We start from the raw sequence: 20,492 nt of genomic DNA on the forward strand, positions 1-20,492 counted from the left end.
AAGTATAGCTCCACCTTCTAGATTATAAAACAAGTTCCCCTTGGGTAGATTGTAGCACATGGAGTGAAATTTTCAATTCATCTCTCAACCTTTGCTTTGGTGTCTGCTATAAAAAAGACCTAGTTCCTTTGCTACAAAAAAAATCACAGATTTTTCTCCCACTTTTAAAAAACTGTTATCAAGGATAGACAAGGTTTTTTACTCAAGCTTTAAAAATATAATCCACAGCATTGTAAGATTACCTTAAAAATGTGTTGATGACTGTAGGTGGTGAAAATGCTTTCAGTGACTCATAATTAGATAACACCTAACGTGGAAAGAAGAGCAAAAAAGTACTTTTTACCACAGAAAATGTAATGAGATGTTGCCATCATTTAGGGCTGTATACTGGTACTTTACAAACATAAAATTATAGCTTTACAAAAATCCGAGTTAGTACTTACATCTGAATACGCTAATTTTACATACTTAAAGTCCTTAATGAAAAACAAACAAACAGCAACAACTCAATTGCAGGTTGACAAATAGGACAAAATTCCTTGCCAAAAAATAGTTATTAAAAGCTAATAAATGGTTACAGAATATATTTTATACTACTTTTTAAAATAACTTTTTGTTAAAAATAATAAGAGGCATAAAATAGGAGCTGTTATTTATGTTGTAATGGTGAACACTGGGTTCAGGTTGCTATTTTAATGGCATTTATTCTGTACAATGTATCTGTGTGGTCTGACATTCATTTCTCTTCCTCATTCCTGTTATTTAGAATTTCTTAAAGACAATGCCATTTCTTTAACTATTCAGTGAACATCCAGAAGCAAACGTACAGTGCAGGAAGATAATCTTTATTACATTTTAACTAGAAACAGAGCAGAGAGCAAGTTCACGAGGTATCTTTGATTATTATTCTTTTAAAATCAGGCTTCAATAACAATAATCAAAAGCGAGCCTTAACTGCACAGATGTATTTTGGTCACTATTATAATCTTCAAGGCACAAAAGCCAGCAGCGTAAACTAACATAAAGGTAATGACTGATAAATTTTCACGTGCCCAAAATGTAGATCACTGCATTAAACTCTATCCTTGTATTTTCTTCATCTTCTTCTTACACACTGAACAATTATTGTTACTCAGCAAAAATATCAAACATGCACATAGTATTCCTAGAAGAATACTATCTTAATATTGTCAACACTAAGCTTTTCTTTCCCCCGAGGATTCAACAAATCATGGTTCCACTCCCTATATGTATTAGTGTTAGTGGTAATATGCAAAATTGATTTTGTTTTCAAGGTTAAATAGCAAATTGACTTCGCATTTGGTGGCCAGCTGTGTACCCTAATTTTTCATCTTTTATTTTCTTAATAATTTATATTTCATAAGCCCTGAGATATTCAATAACCTGCTAATGTTTGTATACGTTTAATTTACACTTTACTCCACTCAATTTGAACCTCACATAATAAGTATTTAAAATTATTTACAGATGATTGTAACTAAAGCAATGACAAAATTTACTACTTGTATATTATACTGCTAATAAGGCCTTTAACTAAGAGTTGCATATTTTATGCATTTTTTGCTTGTTAGGAGCAATTCTTAAAATTACATCTATAATTCTGTCAGCAATAAGTGCTTTTCTTTTGCTTACTTCTACCTGGATAACCAGATTCACTTTTTTCCTCTCTTGTAAAACAACTCTTTTTTTTTTTCCTTCCCAAACATAAATGTTAGTTGTCCAACTGAATAGGTACCAAAAGAAACTTAGAATTTGAACAGCATATTGATAACTATAATTAGCAGAGAAATAGCTCATAACATTCAGTAAATATTTGTTCCAAATGGAAGGAATGAAGTGTAAGGCAGCTGTTAGAGTCATATACTTTTCATCATACACTGTAACTAATCTTGTTTACCTAGGGAATTCAGGTTACCTGATTTAATTCGCCCTCAAATGTAAATAAGAATTTGAAATTTAAAAAACTGATTTAAGGGAATTCCCTGGCTGTCCCGTGGTTAGGACTCTGTGCTTTCACTGCCGAGGGCCCGGGTTCAACCCCTGGTTGGGGAACTAAGAACCCACAAGCTGCGTGGCACGGCCGAAAAAAAAAAAGAATGGAATTACTTTCCACTAAATCGTATGTACAACTAAGAAGGAGAAGTAAAAAACTAAGAAGTGTTAACTAATTATTATCATTTTCTCCACATTTATCCTTGCAGTATTTTTGTTCATATATTTATCCCTGTTAACTTTTCTAGCTGAAAGAGAATTTAATTATCTGAATGGATTTCCCCATCTCCTTAGGTACATACTATTAGTGAAAAGCCGGTGTAAATATAAGATTGTATTTTCATGTCATGCCATATTTCTGTGTTTTTTGCTAATGTTGAGGTTTTCCTATTTAAATGATGCTGTATGGAATATGAGATAATCTGCCAACTTCCTATGAGATTGCTTGCTTGCACTATTCAGTTTTTGTTGATAGTTTTGAAGCATATTGCACACTTGTCATCTAGCACACGAATAAGTAACTGTTACTCTTTTTAGAAAGGATACAGTGACAAATTCTTGTTAATGGTTTCGGCCGAACATTTTTAGCCTGTTACAGGACAATAGCAATGGCAAAGACATTGACAATACAGTTCATGGTTCGGTTTTCCCATCTTACAGTACAGGTTCCTGAAAACATACAACAAAAGGACTTTGAAATACCAGCAAAACATCAGAATTACCAGGAAATAAATAAATAAATATATATATATATATATACACACATTTTTCATACGTTTTAATATCATATTTCCTGCAATCTGTTAAATCTTCACATTTCCTATTTGTCTGACGGCATACTTGTCACTAGGTACAAAGCAATTCTGTTGATAAAGTCTTGTGGGAATTTAATTCGAGATAAATAAGGATTCGATAACAAGTACACTATTTGCCTTTGCTAGAAGTTGGATTTTGTTTGAATCAGCTTAAAGTCTCTTACCATCAGATGTGGTGTCCCAAAAACATGAGCTGGCTGTGTGAAAGCCATATGCACTCCTCTGGACCACCGCACAGGTCACTACAAATAAAGTTGCACAGTGAGAACGCTTACAAACAAAGGAAAACATATCTAAGTGTTTGAGTTCGGAGCTCTAAAAGCTATAAAAATAACAGACAACAAAGCATTCAGCGAATGGATTGAAAAAAATAAGTCTCTCATCTTGATTATTTACCAGCACGATTCTTACCCCACTGGGTCCAGTCTGTTTGCTGCCCAGTGCCATAACCAATGGTGACTGTACTGCAGGAAAAATCTGGGCGAAATTATGTGCCTTGTCCCATGGGCATAATTCAGACACAGAAACAAAGAAATTGTTCCACTTTACAAGTATTGTGTGGCACTTCACAGTCCTACACGTAAGGAGGCATGGCACTAATGAAAGGAAGACAGTAGGGCTGAGGGAATTTCACTGAAGATAACCGATGCAAATGTAAAAGACGATGCTATCAAGACAAGTAGATGGTTGGCGGGAGCTCAAACTGCTTCTGAGTTGTGAAAGATCTCCATCTTTTAGGTATTATCACAGATTATTTTTGTGATGGATAAGTCAGAAGTCCTTCACCCCCTATTAGTATCCAACTTGAGTGTCTATCATTCATTTACATTCTGTAAATTCAGAGGAAAACCACAGGAACAAAGGTGAGTAAACTAGTGAGGAAGGACACCGATACTTACCAATATACTTATAAGCTTTTCCCAACTTAACCAGATGTGCTAAGGATTGCTCCACTATGCTTGCGGTCCATTGGTTGATGTTGTTATGATTATAATCTTCACCTCCCAAGACCCCATCTATACACTAAAAGGGCAGAGGACAATTAAACAAAGTATACACATATCGCAGCAAAAAATTTATTCAAAACATAAAATACACTTATAACCTAATAAAACATCTTACAAGATATGCATCTGTTAAATATTTATTACGCGTCATCTCTAACTGTTGTAGAATTTTCAAAGCATTTCCGCATGCATTATCTCACTCTATGAGATATCACAGGCCATATAAAGATAAATGTGACATGGCCTCTACTGTAAAGAACTTAACAGTCTAGCAGAGAAGCTAATAAAAGAACTCTATAATACAAGGAAGACTAATCAAGGGTGGTAAGTCATGTCATAAAAGGATTATGAGGGGGTGGAGATTTTAAAAGGGTGATTATCAATTGGTTAAAGAATGGCTTTGAAATAGCTGGGATGTGAACTAGGTTTCAGATGCTAGAAATAAAGGATGAGACCAATTTAAAAATCTATTTCTCATGTACAAGAATTATATCCTATTTCATATTATGTAACTGCTTAGCTATCAAACAACAAGCACACCTGCCACTAAAAGTAAATCATCAACAAACGCTAGTTTTTAGGCACTCTAGAAAGAGAAAGTTAATTTTCCACGGTGTTTACTTGCATCCACTTCTGATACTTGATTAAGAGCACCGGTTTAGTATCACAGTCTTAGGTTTTAAGGTCACCTCGGCCACCCCTGTGTGACCTTTTGCAAGTGACTTAATCTCTTGAAACCCCTATTTTCCTAATCTTTAAAGCAGGGATAACAGCGTCATCTTATCAAGCTGCTGTGAGGATGGGGTGAGATAAGGAAAGCTGTGTGCTCAAACACAGTGACTGCCACAGAGCAAACACATAAGTAATGACATATTATTACTTCATTATCATTATTGCTGCTGTTATTTTATTTTTTCCAGTTTTATTGAGATATAATTGACATACAACATTGTGTCAGTTTAAGGTGTACAATGTGATGATTTGACACGTTATATTGTGAAATGATTGCCACGATAAGGTTAGTTAACACATTCACTTCCTCACATACTTACCTTATGTTTGTGTGTGTGTGTGCGTGTGTGTGTGTGTGTATTGAGAACATTTAAGATCTACTTTCAGCAACCTTCAAGTATACAATACAGTACTGTTAACTATAATTACCATGGTGTATATTAGATCCTCAGAACTTATTCATCTTATAACTAGAAGTTTGTACCCTTTGACCGACATTTTCCCCACCCCATGGCAACCACCGTTCTACTCTGTTTCTATGAGTTTGGAGTTTTTTAGATTCCACATAGTAGTGCGATCATACAGTATTTGTCTTTCTCTGACTTATTTTGCTGCTATTATTTTTTTATTCAAGTGATAGAGCTGGGAGAATAAAGCACTCATTCAATTCATTTATAGAATCCAGCTTAATAAGACAGACACACACACGCGTGCACACACACATGCACATGTGCAGCTTTCATTTACTACAACTGGACTATAGTAGAGGCACTAATTAATATGGAACCTTAAGCTGGATAGTATAAACTCTTCACTAATCGTAAAACGCAAAAAGAGAAATTAAATTTAGAGGGGTTGAAGAAAGTAACAATGTGGCTCAAATTATTCTCCTAGAATGTAACATGAAGAGTTAGGAGGGTCAGTGGCCCAAGGGTCACGGGGACAAAGATTTAATCCTGACTTTACTATTCCCAAGCTGACGGCCTTTGGGAAACCTCTTCCTCTCCCTAGACTGCTGTACCTTAATGGGAAACTACGAGCCCTTGTTTACTTTCAGGTTATCTAATAGGACCGCTTCAAGTTCTGCTACAAACAACAGAAATATCAGGGGCCTGTGGATGCCACTGTAAATAGCCCTGCTAATTACTATTAATTAACATTTAGCCTTCTTCATTACCACTTAACCAGGAGGCCCACTAGATAATGAGGTCCTTAACCTGCTCTGTATTCCCAGGGCCAAACTCAGAACTCGGGCACATAGCAGGCACTCAGTACACGTTTGTTGTTGAAGTAATAATGGCTTTGATATACTCTCTGGGCATCCTGAATCAAATATACTTTAGATTAAGCTCCAAGGTAATTCCATTTGTAACTCACTTTTTATATGAAAATTTGTTCGTGGGCAAATTCTATTACTGACAATAAATAAAACATATGCATATCACCAATAAGTGAGTGGCTCTAAGACTTCAGCAGGAAAAATATATTAGCATAGGGGCTCAGAGGAAGGACTCTAAGAAAATAAGGAGATCAGCAAAAGATAAGAAGAACAGAAATGCCTGCTGAAACTGTATAATCATCTGGGAAGTGCCGACATGCTTTCAAATAGCTCTCGCTCTCTCCCTCCCTCTCCCTCACACCTTCCGAATGCCTCAATGGCAAAGACAGTTGGCTCATGGGAAGAGAGGGGGAGGGAAGAGGATACACAGGTACCTGAAAGCCAGCTGTGGCAAACCTGAGATGTCTTTCGAGTCTCATATTTTATATGAAAATTTCAAATGAAGCTTGCTTTTGACTCCATAATGTATCAGTTTGTTTTCATTTGAAAATGGTGTTAAATTATTTATATTACTTAACTCCCTCTTGCAAGTATGGAAGTAGAATTGATGCTCTAAAATGCACCCAGTGGGGACTTCCCTGGTGGTCCAGCGGTTGAGAATCCATCTTGCAATGCAGGGGACACCGGTTCGATCCCTGGTCGGGGAACTAAGATCCCACATGCCGCGGGGCAACTAACCCCGCGCGCCGCAATGAAAGATCCTACGTGCCGCAACTAAGACCCGATGCAGCCTAAATAAATAAATAAATTTTTTTAAATAAAAAAAATGCACCCAGTGGCTTCTAGGACCTCCTAGCCACCACTCAATATGTGTATCTCATTTTAAGAAGCATGGTTCTTTTAACTGAACAAACCATCAAAGTAACCCATGCACGTGGGTTTAAAAATCCAACAGAACAGAAGAGCTTACAATGAAAAATAAGAATCCCCTCCCCACCCTTTCCCATCCCCAGCCCCCTTCCACAGAAGAAACACTTTTAGGGTACAACTGTTTTTTTGTCTCTTAAGGGTCACTCACATATCTCTAAATAATGTTTATATTGCTATTTCTTGATTGATGAATTATAGACAACATCCCTAGAACTCCTGCTATGACAGATGAAAATTTAGTTCCCTAGGACCACCTGCCACCTCCTGCCCCCCCTCCCCACGTCCCTCAATATAATGAATTTGCTATTTTTACTTCAATATATTTACACTATTAGGAGCATGTTTCTTTTCTACTCCGGATGTTTCCTTCCACGCAGAGGATTTTTTCCTTATCATCCCTGGCCTCTCGTCCCACCTGTTATTATTCCTCCCCATGGAGGTGGAGTGAGTTACTGGTTGGTACCCTTCTCATCTGGGAGAGCCAATCTCCCAAATGCCTTGGATTGGGTATTTAGTTTCTCCTTCCCTCTTCACCCAGACCAACGAAAGGCACCAGCCTGGTTAAGTGTTTCTCTCTACTGACTCTAACTTTCCCTTGGATGCCTCTTCCAAGGTCTGAACCGAACAGGTAGGGAGTTAGCAAAACAAGCTCCAATCTCCAACTCAGTTTTTATCAATAATAAAGGTGATATTTGGTTCTCTTTCTACTAACTCTTTGGTCTTTTCATATGGTTCATAATGTGGGTAAAGAAGAAGGTACTATTTAAAAGATTCCTCCAATACCCCAGCATCCTTTGCTTCATGTTCCATCCACCAAGGACAGTCTCTCTTGACTTTCCACTTTGAGGCTGTTATCACTCCTGCCCTCCCATGACCTCCATCCCTTCTTCCACCCCCCCCCCCCATTGCCCTCATTTGTGCTTTTGCATTGTCAAGGTATTGAAAACATTTGCATTTTGTTTTGGTAATGATATATTCCTGGCTACAAAGTTCTAATACATGATTTTGAACTATTAAAATATGGCGGGATTTTCAGGTGCCTATCCAGCTCTCTCAGACCTCAGGTTGATCCTAGTTTTACGAGGCCAGCCCTGGGTGAGTTCCGGGTGAGTTCGTGCCCTAAGCATTCAGGCAGGTAAGGCATGGTCTCAGGACTGAGACGGTGCTCAGTGCCCAGAGGGCAAACCAATCCAGCCAAGCCTAAAGGGAGTTGGGGCCTGCTGCTAGGACACAGGCCGCAACAGTCATGCCCGCAACACAAGCCTGCCTTCCGGGCCAGCTTATTTTTTTCTAGGATTTGGCACAGTTAAAAATGACTCAGGACTATTAAAAGTGTTCATAAATACCTTACCCACAGTTAGTCTGTATGTGATACCACTAGAATAATTAAAGTTCCTCTGCCAACATTGAGTCCCAAAGAGAACTTCTTGTCTATTTGCCTAACACGAGGACCAGATATCATATTTCAAATATTTTTCTGAAGATTTTGATGTACCGTCGTATCAGTGTCTAAAAGATATTAAAAGATATTAAGTGATTACTTTTCCAATCTTTGTGTGTGTGTGCGCGCGGCCGTGCCATGTGGCATGCAGGATCTTAGTTCCCCGACCAAGGATCGAACCTGTGCCCCCTGCACTGGGAGTGCAGAGTCTTAACCACTGGAAGTCCCTATTTTTCCAGTTATATTGGGCTAAAAAAAAGCATACAATAACCAAAGCAGATATTTCTTGGGTCTTTTATTTACTTGATATATATATATATATATATATATATATATATATATATACACACACACACACATATATATATGTATGTATATACTATAATTATATGTTTATTATACTATTATATATAATTTACCTATATACTTTTAGGGCATTAACATTTGAAATAATATTTGGCCCCACTGGAATAAAAGTTCTTTTATTCAAAAGACAGAGAATCAGTTTTAGAAAACAGCAAACCAGTTTTCTAGATCAATATTTAAACATCCCTTTCAGGGTAAGCCCCAAGATGCCTGACAGCATACAACACAACAAACATAGAAGCACCCCTATGAAGAATTAGTGAATAAATATGAAAAATCTTGCTTTAATACTAAGGTTTCTAACTTTGTGCTGAAAGTCAAAACACAGCTTTTTAAAATGTCAACCAATGCATCAATCTTCAAGATGAACAAGATATGTAACTCACCTCTTTAACGATATTGTGGGCTTCATCAGCACTGAAGCTGACCTAAAGATGGAAAACAAAAACTAAAGTTGTTTTCAACACAGACTTCCTTTTCCTGGTAGCTATGATGCTAGGCTGGCCTAGACAGGTTTTAGAGACAGGAGACCACAGTGAAAAGGGGCATTAAGCCTACTGAGGCTACTAATCCCACCTTGATCATCTTTAAAATCGCAAAATGCTTTCCCCACCTACCTCCATGGAGATTTTGATTGATTAGTTCTGAGGCAGGGCCTGGGCAACTATGTTTTTTTAAAAAGTGCTTTACTCATATAACACTACTATATATAAAACAGATAATCAACAAGGACCTACTGTATAGCACCGGGAATTCTACTCAATACTCTGTAATAACCTATATGGGACAAGAATCTGAAAAAGAATAGATATGTGTATATGTATAACTGAATCACTCTGCTGTACACTTGAAACTACCACAACACTGTAAATCAACTATACTCCAATATAAAATAAAAAAAATTTTAAATAGATATGGACAGCACAAGAAAAAAAAAGTGCTTTACTGGTGATTCTGATGAACACCAGAGATTGAGGATCATTGGATTGTAAAGCTCAGGAAATAGGAGGTGGGTATAAGGATGTGTTATCAGTACACAGGAAATAGTTGCAGCTAAGTGAGAATGAGGGGGAGTGAGAAAAGAATGCTGAATAGGTAAGTTTCAGTTTTGTTTTTAACTTATGCTTGGCAAAAATGTGGCTTTCCTGAGTTAAAGGTTATGAAAATACTTGATCATTCCAAATTAATGTCACTTTATAACATATAAATAATATGTTAGACCTATAACCTATATAGACCTATAATATAACAGGTCTGGCAACTTAGTCTTTCCTGTGGAGTGGCTTGATACAATCTTGAGTTTAAAAGCAACCATTAATGACAAGGAAATGTCCTAGAGTCAAGAACTAGGCTATGTGATAAGATTGCAATCTAAACCAAAACACTTCAGGTAGTACATGATTTGTTTCCATAGAGATGTTTTTAGGTGCTGTATGACATCAGCATGTTTGTAAATCCCACTATACAATAAAACAGTTCAAAAACCAAGTAAATTCTGAAAATAAGTATCACCTTGAGTACAGATTTAAAATATTTTCAACTCATTTAATTATATCAGATAATTCCCCAACAACAAAGGAATAAAAATACCCTAAATAATCAGAAATATCATGAAAACAGGTGTCACAATTGCCCCTATTAAAATGGTCATTTTACCTTCAAATAAGGTCCTTATCTATTTTCAAAAGTCGTCTACAAATTAAATGGGATGTCCATTCCACTTCAATTTGGAAGGTCACCCGATAATCAGGTTGTACTGGGTGGCCATGGTAACACGTGTAATTTTATTTCTTTTTAAATATAGGTATTTAGGGGGTACTGCAGTACAGAACCTCTTAGGAGTCAGCAGACTAGTGCTTCTTGAGGGTGAAATTGCTTGTGCTTCAATTTCTAAAATAAGAATACTTTACCACTAACCTTGAAGTGTGTATGCCACCTGAAGCACAGAAGTAATGAATTTAAATGTGGTCTTAGCTTCTGCAGAAGCCCACATCCTAAAGATGAATGGTCCAGAAGCCCCTTTCAGGGGTCTAATGATACACCATTTTATGCTGCACCTCCACCACGTGCCTGCCTACTTTTATTTCACCGCACCATTCACCTGTGGCTACCAGTGGATAGAAGATGTCTTTGTTTATACTGCCCTGTCACAGGTTATCCTGGGATCCAACAGGCCTCATCCTCATCGTGGTTAAAGTGAAGCCAGAGTTGTAGTTGTGTAGTCAGAGGTCTGGGTTCAAATGGAGCATCTGTCATTTCTGGCAGTTCTAACTTTGGGCAAGTCACTTAGCCTCCATGAAAGTCAGAGTCCCCCATCAGTAACAGGAAGATGACAGATGACATCACGGGATTCTGGTGAGGTTTCGGGAAGCCTGAGTCAGTAAGCAAGGGCTCCTAATCCATAAGGCGCCTCCTTCCAAACCACCCAGACGAGAGTGCCCGGGAGCGGGAGCGGCTCTGCCACCAGAGCCTCGCTTGGCGGGGATGCGGCACCTGCTTTGGGGACACCAAGGGGCGGAGGAAGCAGCCGGGAAGACCGATTCCCGCGGCCCGCCCTGCAGACGGGCGGCTCCCTCCACCCCATCCCTACCCCACGCACCCCGAGTCAGGCCTTCCACCCCTCGGCCGCGACCCCACTGCCAGCCCCCTGTGCTCCCAGCAGCCCCTGCCACCCCGACTCTCAGCCCACCCTCAGGGCCTCGGGGTGGGGGGCCGAGGATGGGCGGGGCGGATCCCGGGCCCCGAGGAGAGGACCCGGGCTCGGAGGACGCCGCACCCCAACTCTCGGGGCCGCCGGGTGCCGGGAGACCACCCGGCCAAGACTAAGCGCCGAGGCGGACGGGGGTCGCTCGCGGGCGGTGAAGGGGCGGTACCTCGTCGCAGGGGCGATGGTACTCCTCCATGGTGGCGCCAGCTCTCCTCGGGGGTGAGGGATGGGCAAGTCTAGCTACGCGGCCGCGTACTGGCCCCGGGGAGGCCCCGCCCCACGGTTATGGCCCGGGGCGTTCCCCACGCAGTCCCCGCCTTTGCGTCACAGCGTTACCACCTTCCTGCCTCCCCCCCCCACTCCCATCCCACCCTCCCCCAGGATTCCTGCGACTGGAAGTGTCTCTCTGTTACCTCCAACCTTTCTGGAAACCAGGGTTGCGTGTTAAAGAGCTGGGATTTGTGCCGGTGTGGGTCAGATGGGGTGACCTAGTGTCAGTCCGCCTAAACTCTGCAGTATTGATGAGTGCCCACTGCCATGGTTATTTGCACATATTCGTGCATCATCCAGCAAATAAGTGTAGTGAATGCAAGTGTAGTGAACAAGCTGCTTTGATTTGTCTTCTTACTAGCTATGTCACTTGGAAAAGTTAACCTCCCACCGCCTCAGTTTTCTCGTATGAAAACAAAATTACACCTATTTCATGGCTGGTTGTGAGGATCAAATGAGATGCTGTAAGCACTACGACTCCTGGAGCAGATGCTCTTACATGCCTCCTCCTCCATGACTATGTAAAAAAACCCCAAAAACCAAAAAACTTTAATTTGTAGGAGAGAAGGTACAAATATACTAAATCAAATTATAAATATTAGCAGAACAATGGTTACCTTTATTTTAAAATTACGGAGTTTCAGATAATCCTAAGGATTTTCTCATTTAAACCCGTGAGAACTCAGCAGGTTTGGTTCTGTTACCATCATCCCATCTTTCAAGATGAAACTGAGGTACAGAGAGTTTAAGTAATTTGCCAAAGGTCATATATCCAGTAAGTAGTAGAAGAAGGATTTAAACTTGACGAGGCTGATAGCAGCACCCAAGTTCTTAATCACTGTATTAGCTTCGTATTGCTGGTGTAACAAATTATCATAAATTTAGTGGCTTAAAGCAGCACAAATTTATTGTTTTACAGTACTAGAGGTCAGAAATCTAAAATGAGTCTGCAGGACTACGTTCCCTTTGGAGGCTTGAGAAGAGAATCCATTTCCTTGCCTTTTCCAGCTTCTAGAAGCTGCCTACCTTTCAACGGCACAAGTGTCAAACAATTTGGGGACCATGCTTTAAAACCACGATAGCTTTATTAGTTAGCATCCTGGTTGCAAGTAACAGAAGATTCAAGTACGATGAGCTGAAATACTAAGGACATTTGTTTTCTGGCATAGCCAGAAATACAGAGGTAGAGGTGTTTCACGTTCAGTTGCTCAACAACTTTTTGGAGTCTCTGTGCTTTCCATCTTTCCATTCTACTATCCTCAGCATATCAGCAATATTTAGTCATGGCCACACGTGGCTGCAGCAGTTCTGGTATCACAAGGAATGAAGGTATCGCATCCAATGAAAAAAATGGACATTGACTTGGGTTGATCAATTTATTTTAGGAAGGCAAATCTTTCCTTGAAGTCCCATGGAGTCTTCTCCTGAGGTCCCTCCCATTTGCCAACATTCAGTCATGTGATTCCTCTCTTGGCAAAACCTATGGGAAAACACATGTTTGATATTTTCATCTTCTATGGTGAAAAGTGAGTGCTACTGGAAAGGAAAAAGGGATGTGAAATAATTGTTGGTAGGAAAGTCCTTACCAACTATTTTCATGCTGTGGTCCATATATAAAAGATAGTAATATTTGTGTGATACATTGGAGTGAACTAGAGGGGCTTTGGGGTATTTTTATGGTGTTTGATTAAAAAATATTTTCTTTAAGTTATATAATTGTAAGGAAAAAATTAAAAAAGGTGTTAAAAATTTAATTTGTAAAAACTTCCAAATGAAATCTTTCAAATCTTTTAATGAGACCCTCAATCTTGCTTTCATGAATAATATTTTATATCTGGATTTATGCTTAAAATAGCTATATGCAATTTCTGTTTGAGAGATTTTAATAATTATTTTTCCTCCAAATCTTAATAGAGTCTATTGTTGAGAAGTGTTCTTCATAGAAGTAACTGATAAAACATTTAGACCCATTTTATAAACCACTCAAATTATATTTAAAGGCTTCTGTAATGGTGGTCTAAGTAATTAGAACTAACCCTTTCACTGCCAATTAGGAAGGCTGTGCAAAATATAATAAGCATTTGCTCAAAGGAATTGGAGTTTTAATAATATGGGGAAGAATTATGCATCTAAGACCTGGAGAAGCATGCAACCTAGAAGCAAGAGCAGAGCATTTGGGACAAATATTTTCCCCCGGTGGGGATAGAAGATGCAAACCCTTTTGCTTATGAGCCAAGAGGTAAAATAATCAGATTCCATGCCCTGCCAAGGAGGAGATCTTTGGTAACAATCATATTTTGGGTTGAGAATCCAAGGATTACACCCTAGAAAAAGGTGTCAAACAATAAAACTTGATCTTGCAGGCACTGAAGCTCAGTCTTAAATCACTTCAATTCCTGAAATTGAATTAAGGTGATCTGGCATTGCCTCTAGCCAACTTCCAGAAGCAAATGTAAATTCTTTCTGGAGGAAGAAAACAACATCCTAGGCCTCAAATTAGATACATAATTGTTCACGTATATCATTGGATGCACAATAAAATATAACTAGGCACATACAGAGACAAAACAACATTATCCTAAATCAACAGACAATGGGAACAACTCAACAAGGGCTCTAGATGGTGGAATTATCAGAATAGGCTTTAAAATGTATGTGCTTAATGTATATGAGACAATATTAAGAATTTCCTCAAAGAACTGGAAAGTATGAAAAATATCCAAATGGAATTTCTAGAAGTGCGAAACACAATAACCAAGATTGAAAATTTAAAGGATGGGTTCTATAGTAGTTTAGACAAAGCTGAAGATTTAATTAGTGAAATTTTAAAAACAGGTCACAAGAAAATATTCGGAATGGGGCATAAATGAATATAAAATATGTAAGAAATCATAGAGGCAAAAGGAACACCATGAGAATGTTTAACGCATATAATTGGAGTTCCAAAAGGAGATGAGAGGGAATGGACAGAAGCAATATTTGATGAAATAATAGCTGAAGATCTTCCAAAATGATTGAAGAACTTTTAATCAGATCTTCTAGAGGAAGCAGAGGAACACTCAAAATATAATAATTCAGTAAGGATTTATTTACACTGATGTGTGTTGGGGAGGTGGGTATGGGGGAATCCATAATGAATAGTTCAGGAACCTGATAACAGTCTACCACGTTTGCCCTCAACATTCATCCTCCTGACCAGCTACAGAGGCAGAGACTATCACAACTATTTCATGTTACTTGAGCCTCTTCCAACTCCACCATCTTATATGTAGGACACAAATTATGGCTAATATTTTTGGTTTCAGGTGGTTGCATGACCAACTTGTTCTCACATTAGAATGATACCGTAGTTGATGGGTCACCTCTATGTGTTAAGCAGCACATTTTTATTTTTATTTTTTTTAGTATTTATTTATTTATTTATTTTTGGCTGCGTTGGGTCTTCGTTGCTGTGCTCAGGCTTTCTCTAGTTGCGGCGAGCAGGGGCTACTCTTTGTTGAGGTGCGCGGACTTCTCATTGCGGTGGCTTCTCTTGTTGCAGAGCATGGGCTCTAGAGCGCAGGCTCAGTAGTTGTGGTGCACAGGCTTAGTTGCTCCGTGGCATGTGGGATCTTCCCGGACCAGGGCTCGAACCCGTGTCTCCTGCATTAGCAGGCTGATTCTTAACCACTGTGCCACGAGGGAAGCCCAAGCAGCACATTTTAAACTGCACATCTATTGCATTTATATGGACCTAGTGATTACCACTGTAATGTCACCAATGTCATGGATCAATGTGATGTTGTACAATTATGGGAAATGAGGGACTCCTGCAAACCTGCCCTGGAGGCCTTCTAATTTTTTAGTGCATGTTTTAAAGTTTATATTCATAACTCTTAATTTCTGTTTTCCCTATATGTGCTTTCCAAAGTTACAGTAAGATTCCAGGTGCCTCTCCAATCTTTATTAGTACTTTTGTACTATGCTACAACAACTTGACCCCCAACGCCTTGCCCTCCACATGCATTTCACCCTCTGGTGATAATGTGAGTAATCACGATGTCACCTCATGCCATGAATTACTCATGCCTCATGATTCTCAGCAGGAAGATTATCCATGAACTTCCTCAGAATATGAACATTTAAGGATTTATTTCATGAGGATCTAATTCCTGATACCCTGTATTAGTCAGGATTCCCCAGAGAAACAGAACCAATAGGATGTGTGTATATAGAGAAAGGAATTTATCTTAAGGAATTGGCTTACACAATTGTGGAGGCTTGGTGAGCCCAGAATCTGATGGGGAAGGCCAGCAACCTGAAGATTCAGGAAAGAGATGCATTTCAAGTCCAAAGGCAGCCTTCTGTAGAACCAGGAGAGCCTATGTTGCAGATGAAATCAGAATGCAGTCTGCTAGAGAATTCTCTTTTACTTGGGGGAGGTCAGCCTTTTGTTTTAGTCAGTCCTTCAACTGATTAGATGAGGCCCACCCACATTATGGAGGGCAATCTGCTTTACTCCAAGTCCACTGAGTTAAATGTACATCTCATTCAAAAATACCCTCACAGAAACATTCAAAATAATATTTGACTAAATATCTGGGCACCATGGCTCAGAAAACTTGACACCTAAGATTAACCATCACAGGCTACTTTTGGTACTAGTTACTGTATCAGTCAGGTTGCCAAGATGAAGAAGATGGCACACTCCAATTGGCATAAATTGAGGGGGGCTCATTTACAAAGGGACAAATTACAAAGGTGTGGGCAGGTGAATGACTATTGATATTACAAGAACCTGGGGCTAGCAATGCTGGAGCTGTCACCACCTCCAGGCCCAAAAGTTTAAGGGGAAAGAGAGGCTTAAACAATCATGTAGAGAAGGCCACTTTGAGAGGAACAGTAACCTTTTGTCAAGGGATACAGCAAACCCAGGGTGCCTCCCGAAAAGGGAGCCAAAGGAATAATTACCCTGATCTCTTCACCCTCCCTCTGATCTCCTACTAATGCTCCTCATTGGCTGCACTCAGCTTGAAACAAGAGGACATGGGAGCTATTGTAATCCATATAGGTCAGCTTCCCAAGGCAGAGGGGTCAAAGCATGGACGTACAGAGGCAGAGAATATCTAGCACAGAACTCAAGCCACAGGTCTAAGAATCCCTAAGATTCCCCAAGCAGAATGAATAAAATAAAACCTATATTTGGCACATCACAGTATAATGATTGAAAACCAAAGGAAGCCGAAAAATTATGAAGTAGCATCCTCTCCCAACAAAGAAGACAAATTACCTACAAAAGTCAAACAAGAAGACTGACATCTAACTGCTCACAGAAACAATAGAAGACCAAAGACAATGCATTTGCCTTCAATGATAATGCATTTTGACACCTTCAAAATACTGGAGAAAATTCCGTGAACTTAGAATGTGTACCCAGCACAAATAACCTTCAAAAATGAAGGTGAAGTAATAAAAAATTAGGCAAATAACTGAGAAAATTAGTCACCAGCAGAAGTACACTTCAAGAAATACAAAAATATTTTGGGGCTTCCCTGGTGGCACAGTGGTTAAGAATCCACCTGCCAATGCAGGGGACCTGAGTTCGAGCCCTGATCCGGGAAGATCCCACATGCCAAGGAGCAACTAAGCCCGTGCGCCACAACTACTGAGCCTGTGCTCTAGAGCCTGCGAGCCACAACTACTGAGCCCGCATGCCACAACTACTGAAGCCCGCGTGCCTAGAGCCCGTGCTCCGCAACAAGAGAAGCCATCACAGTGAGAAGCCCATGCACTGCAACGAAGAGTAGCGCCTGCTTGCTGCAACTAAAGAAAGCCCGCATGCAGCAACAAAGACCCAATGCAGCCAAAAATAAATAAATAAATAAGTAAAATAAAGTTCCCTTTAAAAAAATTTTAAAAATAATAAATAAAACGTGTTGCTTCTTAAAAAAAAAAATCTATTATTTTGGCAAAAGACAAATAATCCTGGATAGAAATCTGGGCAAAATAGAAAGAAATGAAGAGTAAAGGAGTAAATTTGGGGATAATTTAATGATTATCAACTCTATAAAACAATAATGATAATGTCTTATGAAATTTAACAGATATGTCAAATTAAAATACAGGATAACAATATCAGTTGAGAGGAAAAAAAAAATTGAGTTAAAGTGTTCAAAGGCCCCTTCATTGTCAGTGAGGCGGGTAAAAGTATCAAGTTGTATTTTGACAAGTCGAGGATACATTTTGTATATGATAAGCAGTAAAGGAAAAGTTAAAAAGAAATGTATAGCTACTAAGCTAATAGAGTGGAGAAATGGAATAATAAAAATACTCACCTCAAAACAAGGCAAGAAAGGAGAGGAAAAAATAACAAAGTAGAGGTGGGACAAATAGGTACCAAGTCATAAGATAATATATTTTAACCTCAGTATATCATAATTATGATAAATATAACTAGATCATATGTTTCATCTAAAAGACCAGAGGCAAAACAAAATATAACCCATCTATATGCTGTTTACAAGTGACACATGAAAAATATCAGGGATGCATAAAAGTTGAAAGTAAAATGATGGAAAAGATATACCATGCAACATTATCATATATATATTAATAACATCATATATATACACATATACTATATATTAATAATATATTTGTGGCATATATAAATTAATATCAGATAAAAGAGGCTCTAAGGCAAAAAGCATTTCTTGAGGAAAAGACACATTTCACAATGATAAAAGAGTCAATTCACTAGGTAGACATAACCGTCCTACATTTGTATGCACTTAACAAATTGCCTAAAACACAAGTAAAAATTAATAGAATTAAAAGATGAAATAGATAAATTCATAATCGTATGGGAGATTTTAATACCGCTCCCTTAATAGGTGACACAACAAGTTGCCAAAAATATATATCAGAAAGAATATAGGAGATTTAAACAACATGATGAATACATTTTATCTAATTGACGTGTAGAATGCAACAACCACAGAATATTTATTCTTTTGAAGCACAAACAGAACTTTATAAGAACTAGATTATCTTGCATGGGGAATTTAATCAACATTATTTTTATGAACAATGATTGCAATATGGGGATAGATATTATGCCTATTTGTTTTGTAGCTGATGGTCCTTCGATTTCAAATCGGAGAAATACATACTCCCATAAGAAACCTTTTCTAGGATTAGAAAATATTAATTTTACTTCAGAACTATTCATCTTTGAGAACCAGAGTTCATTTTTCAAGCCACTAGTTACCACTTTGGGAATGAAAAACTCTGTATACTTGATAAGACACTTAAAATCATAGTTATTAATGCTCTCACTAGTAGAGCATCATATGTTATGTAAATAGATGGAACTCTCCAATTTGTAATACTAACCCTGCTTCCCTATAGGTTCTGTTTTGGGTATCTGTTTCTATAATCCTTTTGTTTCCAGTATGTAAGCCACTATAAGTGAACACTTTCACATCACAGTATTTTAAAGCCTTTGTGATATCTGGTCCCAATATGACAGAATAAGTTTTCTTCCATAGCATAAGCCATTATCATAAAAGAAAATTGCAAGGTAATACAATTTTTCTCATTACCAGAACTAATTATCAAGAGTAGAACACTAATTTTTTAAAATTTTTATCGGAGTATAGTTGATTTAGAATGTTGTGTTAGTTTCAGGTGAACAGCAAAGTGAATCAGCTATGCATATACATATATCCACTCTTTTTTAGATTCTTTTCCCATATAGGTCATTACAGAGTACTGAGTAGAGTTCCCTGTGCTATACGGTAGGTCCTTATTAGGTATCTGTTTTATATATAGTAGTGTGTATATGTCAGTCCCGATCTTCCAATTTATCCCTCCCCCCCCTTACCCCCTGGTAACCATAAGTTTGTTTTCTACATCTGGAGAACATTAATTTTTAAATTGGCTTACTTAGGATGAACGAGGATCAACAATGGGGCAGGGAATAGAAGATACAAATGGCCCAGGAAGTTACTATGCTGACATACGCTTTCTTCCATTCCAAAAACGCTGATCAATAATGCAGATGTATGAGGAGAAATGCCCTATCTATGAGGATTGCTATGCTATGAAATTGGTCTTCGGAGGATTGAAAAGAACAGGATATGAACCCAGGCTGCAAATCAGGATCACAGGACGAGGTTTTTAAAAGTCTCTATGCTGGACACCACCCCCTGAGATTCTCATTTAATTGTTCTGAAGAAGGGCCTGGCATCAGTAGTTTTTCAAAACCTTCATCCAGATGATTATAACATGCAGTCACGGCTGAGAACCCTCGGTACAAAATCAATTTTAACCCCACCGCCGTGTCATTAAAACAAGGTAAGTTCACTTTTGCTGGTAAGGCTTAAATACAGTTCTGCTGGAAGTTCGGACAATAACATTAATTCTTGGGTTTTTTCGGTGACCTATGGTTTGGTGATTCATTCATTCATCAAACGTTTGCTTAGCACCCACTATGTGCTAGGCATTGTGTTAGAGCAGTGGTTCTCAATCAGGGGCGATTTTTGCCCCCTCTTGGACCCCAGGGATATTTGGAAGCATCTGGAGACAGTTTTGATTGTTATAACTAGGGTGGATGGTACTGCATATAATGAGTAGAGGTCAGGGTTGCTGCTAAACTTTCTACAATGCACAGGACAACCCACCCCCACGACAAAAATTATTTTGCACAAAATATCAGTAGTGCTCAAGTTGAGAAATCCTATGTTAGATGTGGGTGAACGGGAGAAAGTCCCTGTCTCTCTGGAGTTTATGATCTAGTGGAAGAAGCAGGCCAATATGCAAATACTATATATATTTGTGCATATATATGTGTGTGTGTATATGACGTCAGGTAGTTTGTTATAACTGTTACAAAAATGATTTAAGCAAAGTAAGGGAATAAAGTGTGATTGGGGAGAGTCTCTTTTACATG

At 38.7% G+C, this 20,492-nt stretch overlaps 1 protein-coding gene across 1 annotated transcript; it reads right to left on the reverse strand.

The window, feature by feature from the left end:
* Positions 1-824: 824 nt before the first annotated feature.
* Positions 825-11,582, reverse strand: DYNLT3 (dynein light chain Tctex-type 3). The gene is made up of 5 exons (XM_059910198.1): positions 11,457-11,582; positions 8,970-9,011; positions 3,728-3,851; positions 2,993-3,070; positions 825-2,682 (listed from the first exon to the last, which is right to left on the reverse strand). The coding sequence occupies exons 1-5, from the start codon at positions 11,484-11,486 to the stop codon at positions 2,606-2,608; spliced, it is 351 nt and encodes a 116-aa protein (XP_059766181.1). The 5' UTR covers positions 11,487-11,582; the 3' UTR covers positions 825-2,605.
* Positions 11,583-20,492: the final 8,910 nt, after the last annotated feature.

This window comes from Balaenoptera ricei, chromosome X, assembly GCF_028023285.1.
Source record: "Balaenoptera ricei isolate mBalRic1 chromosome X, mBalRic1.hap2, whole genome shotgun sequence".
Taxonomy (NCBI): domain Eukaryota; kingdom Metazoa; phylum Chordata; class Mammalia; order Artiodactyla; family Balaenopteridae; genus Balaenoptera; species Balaenoptera ricei.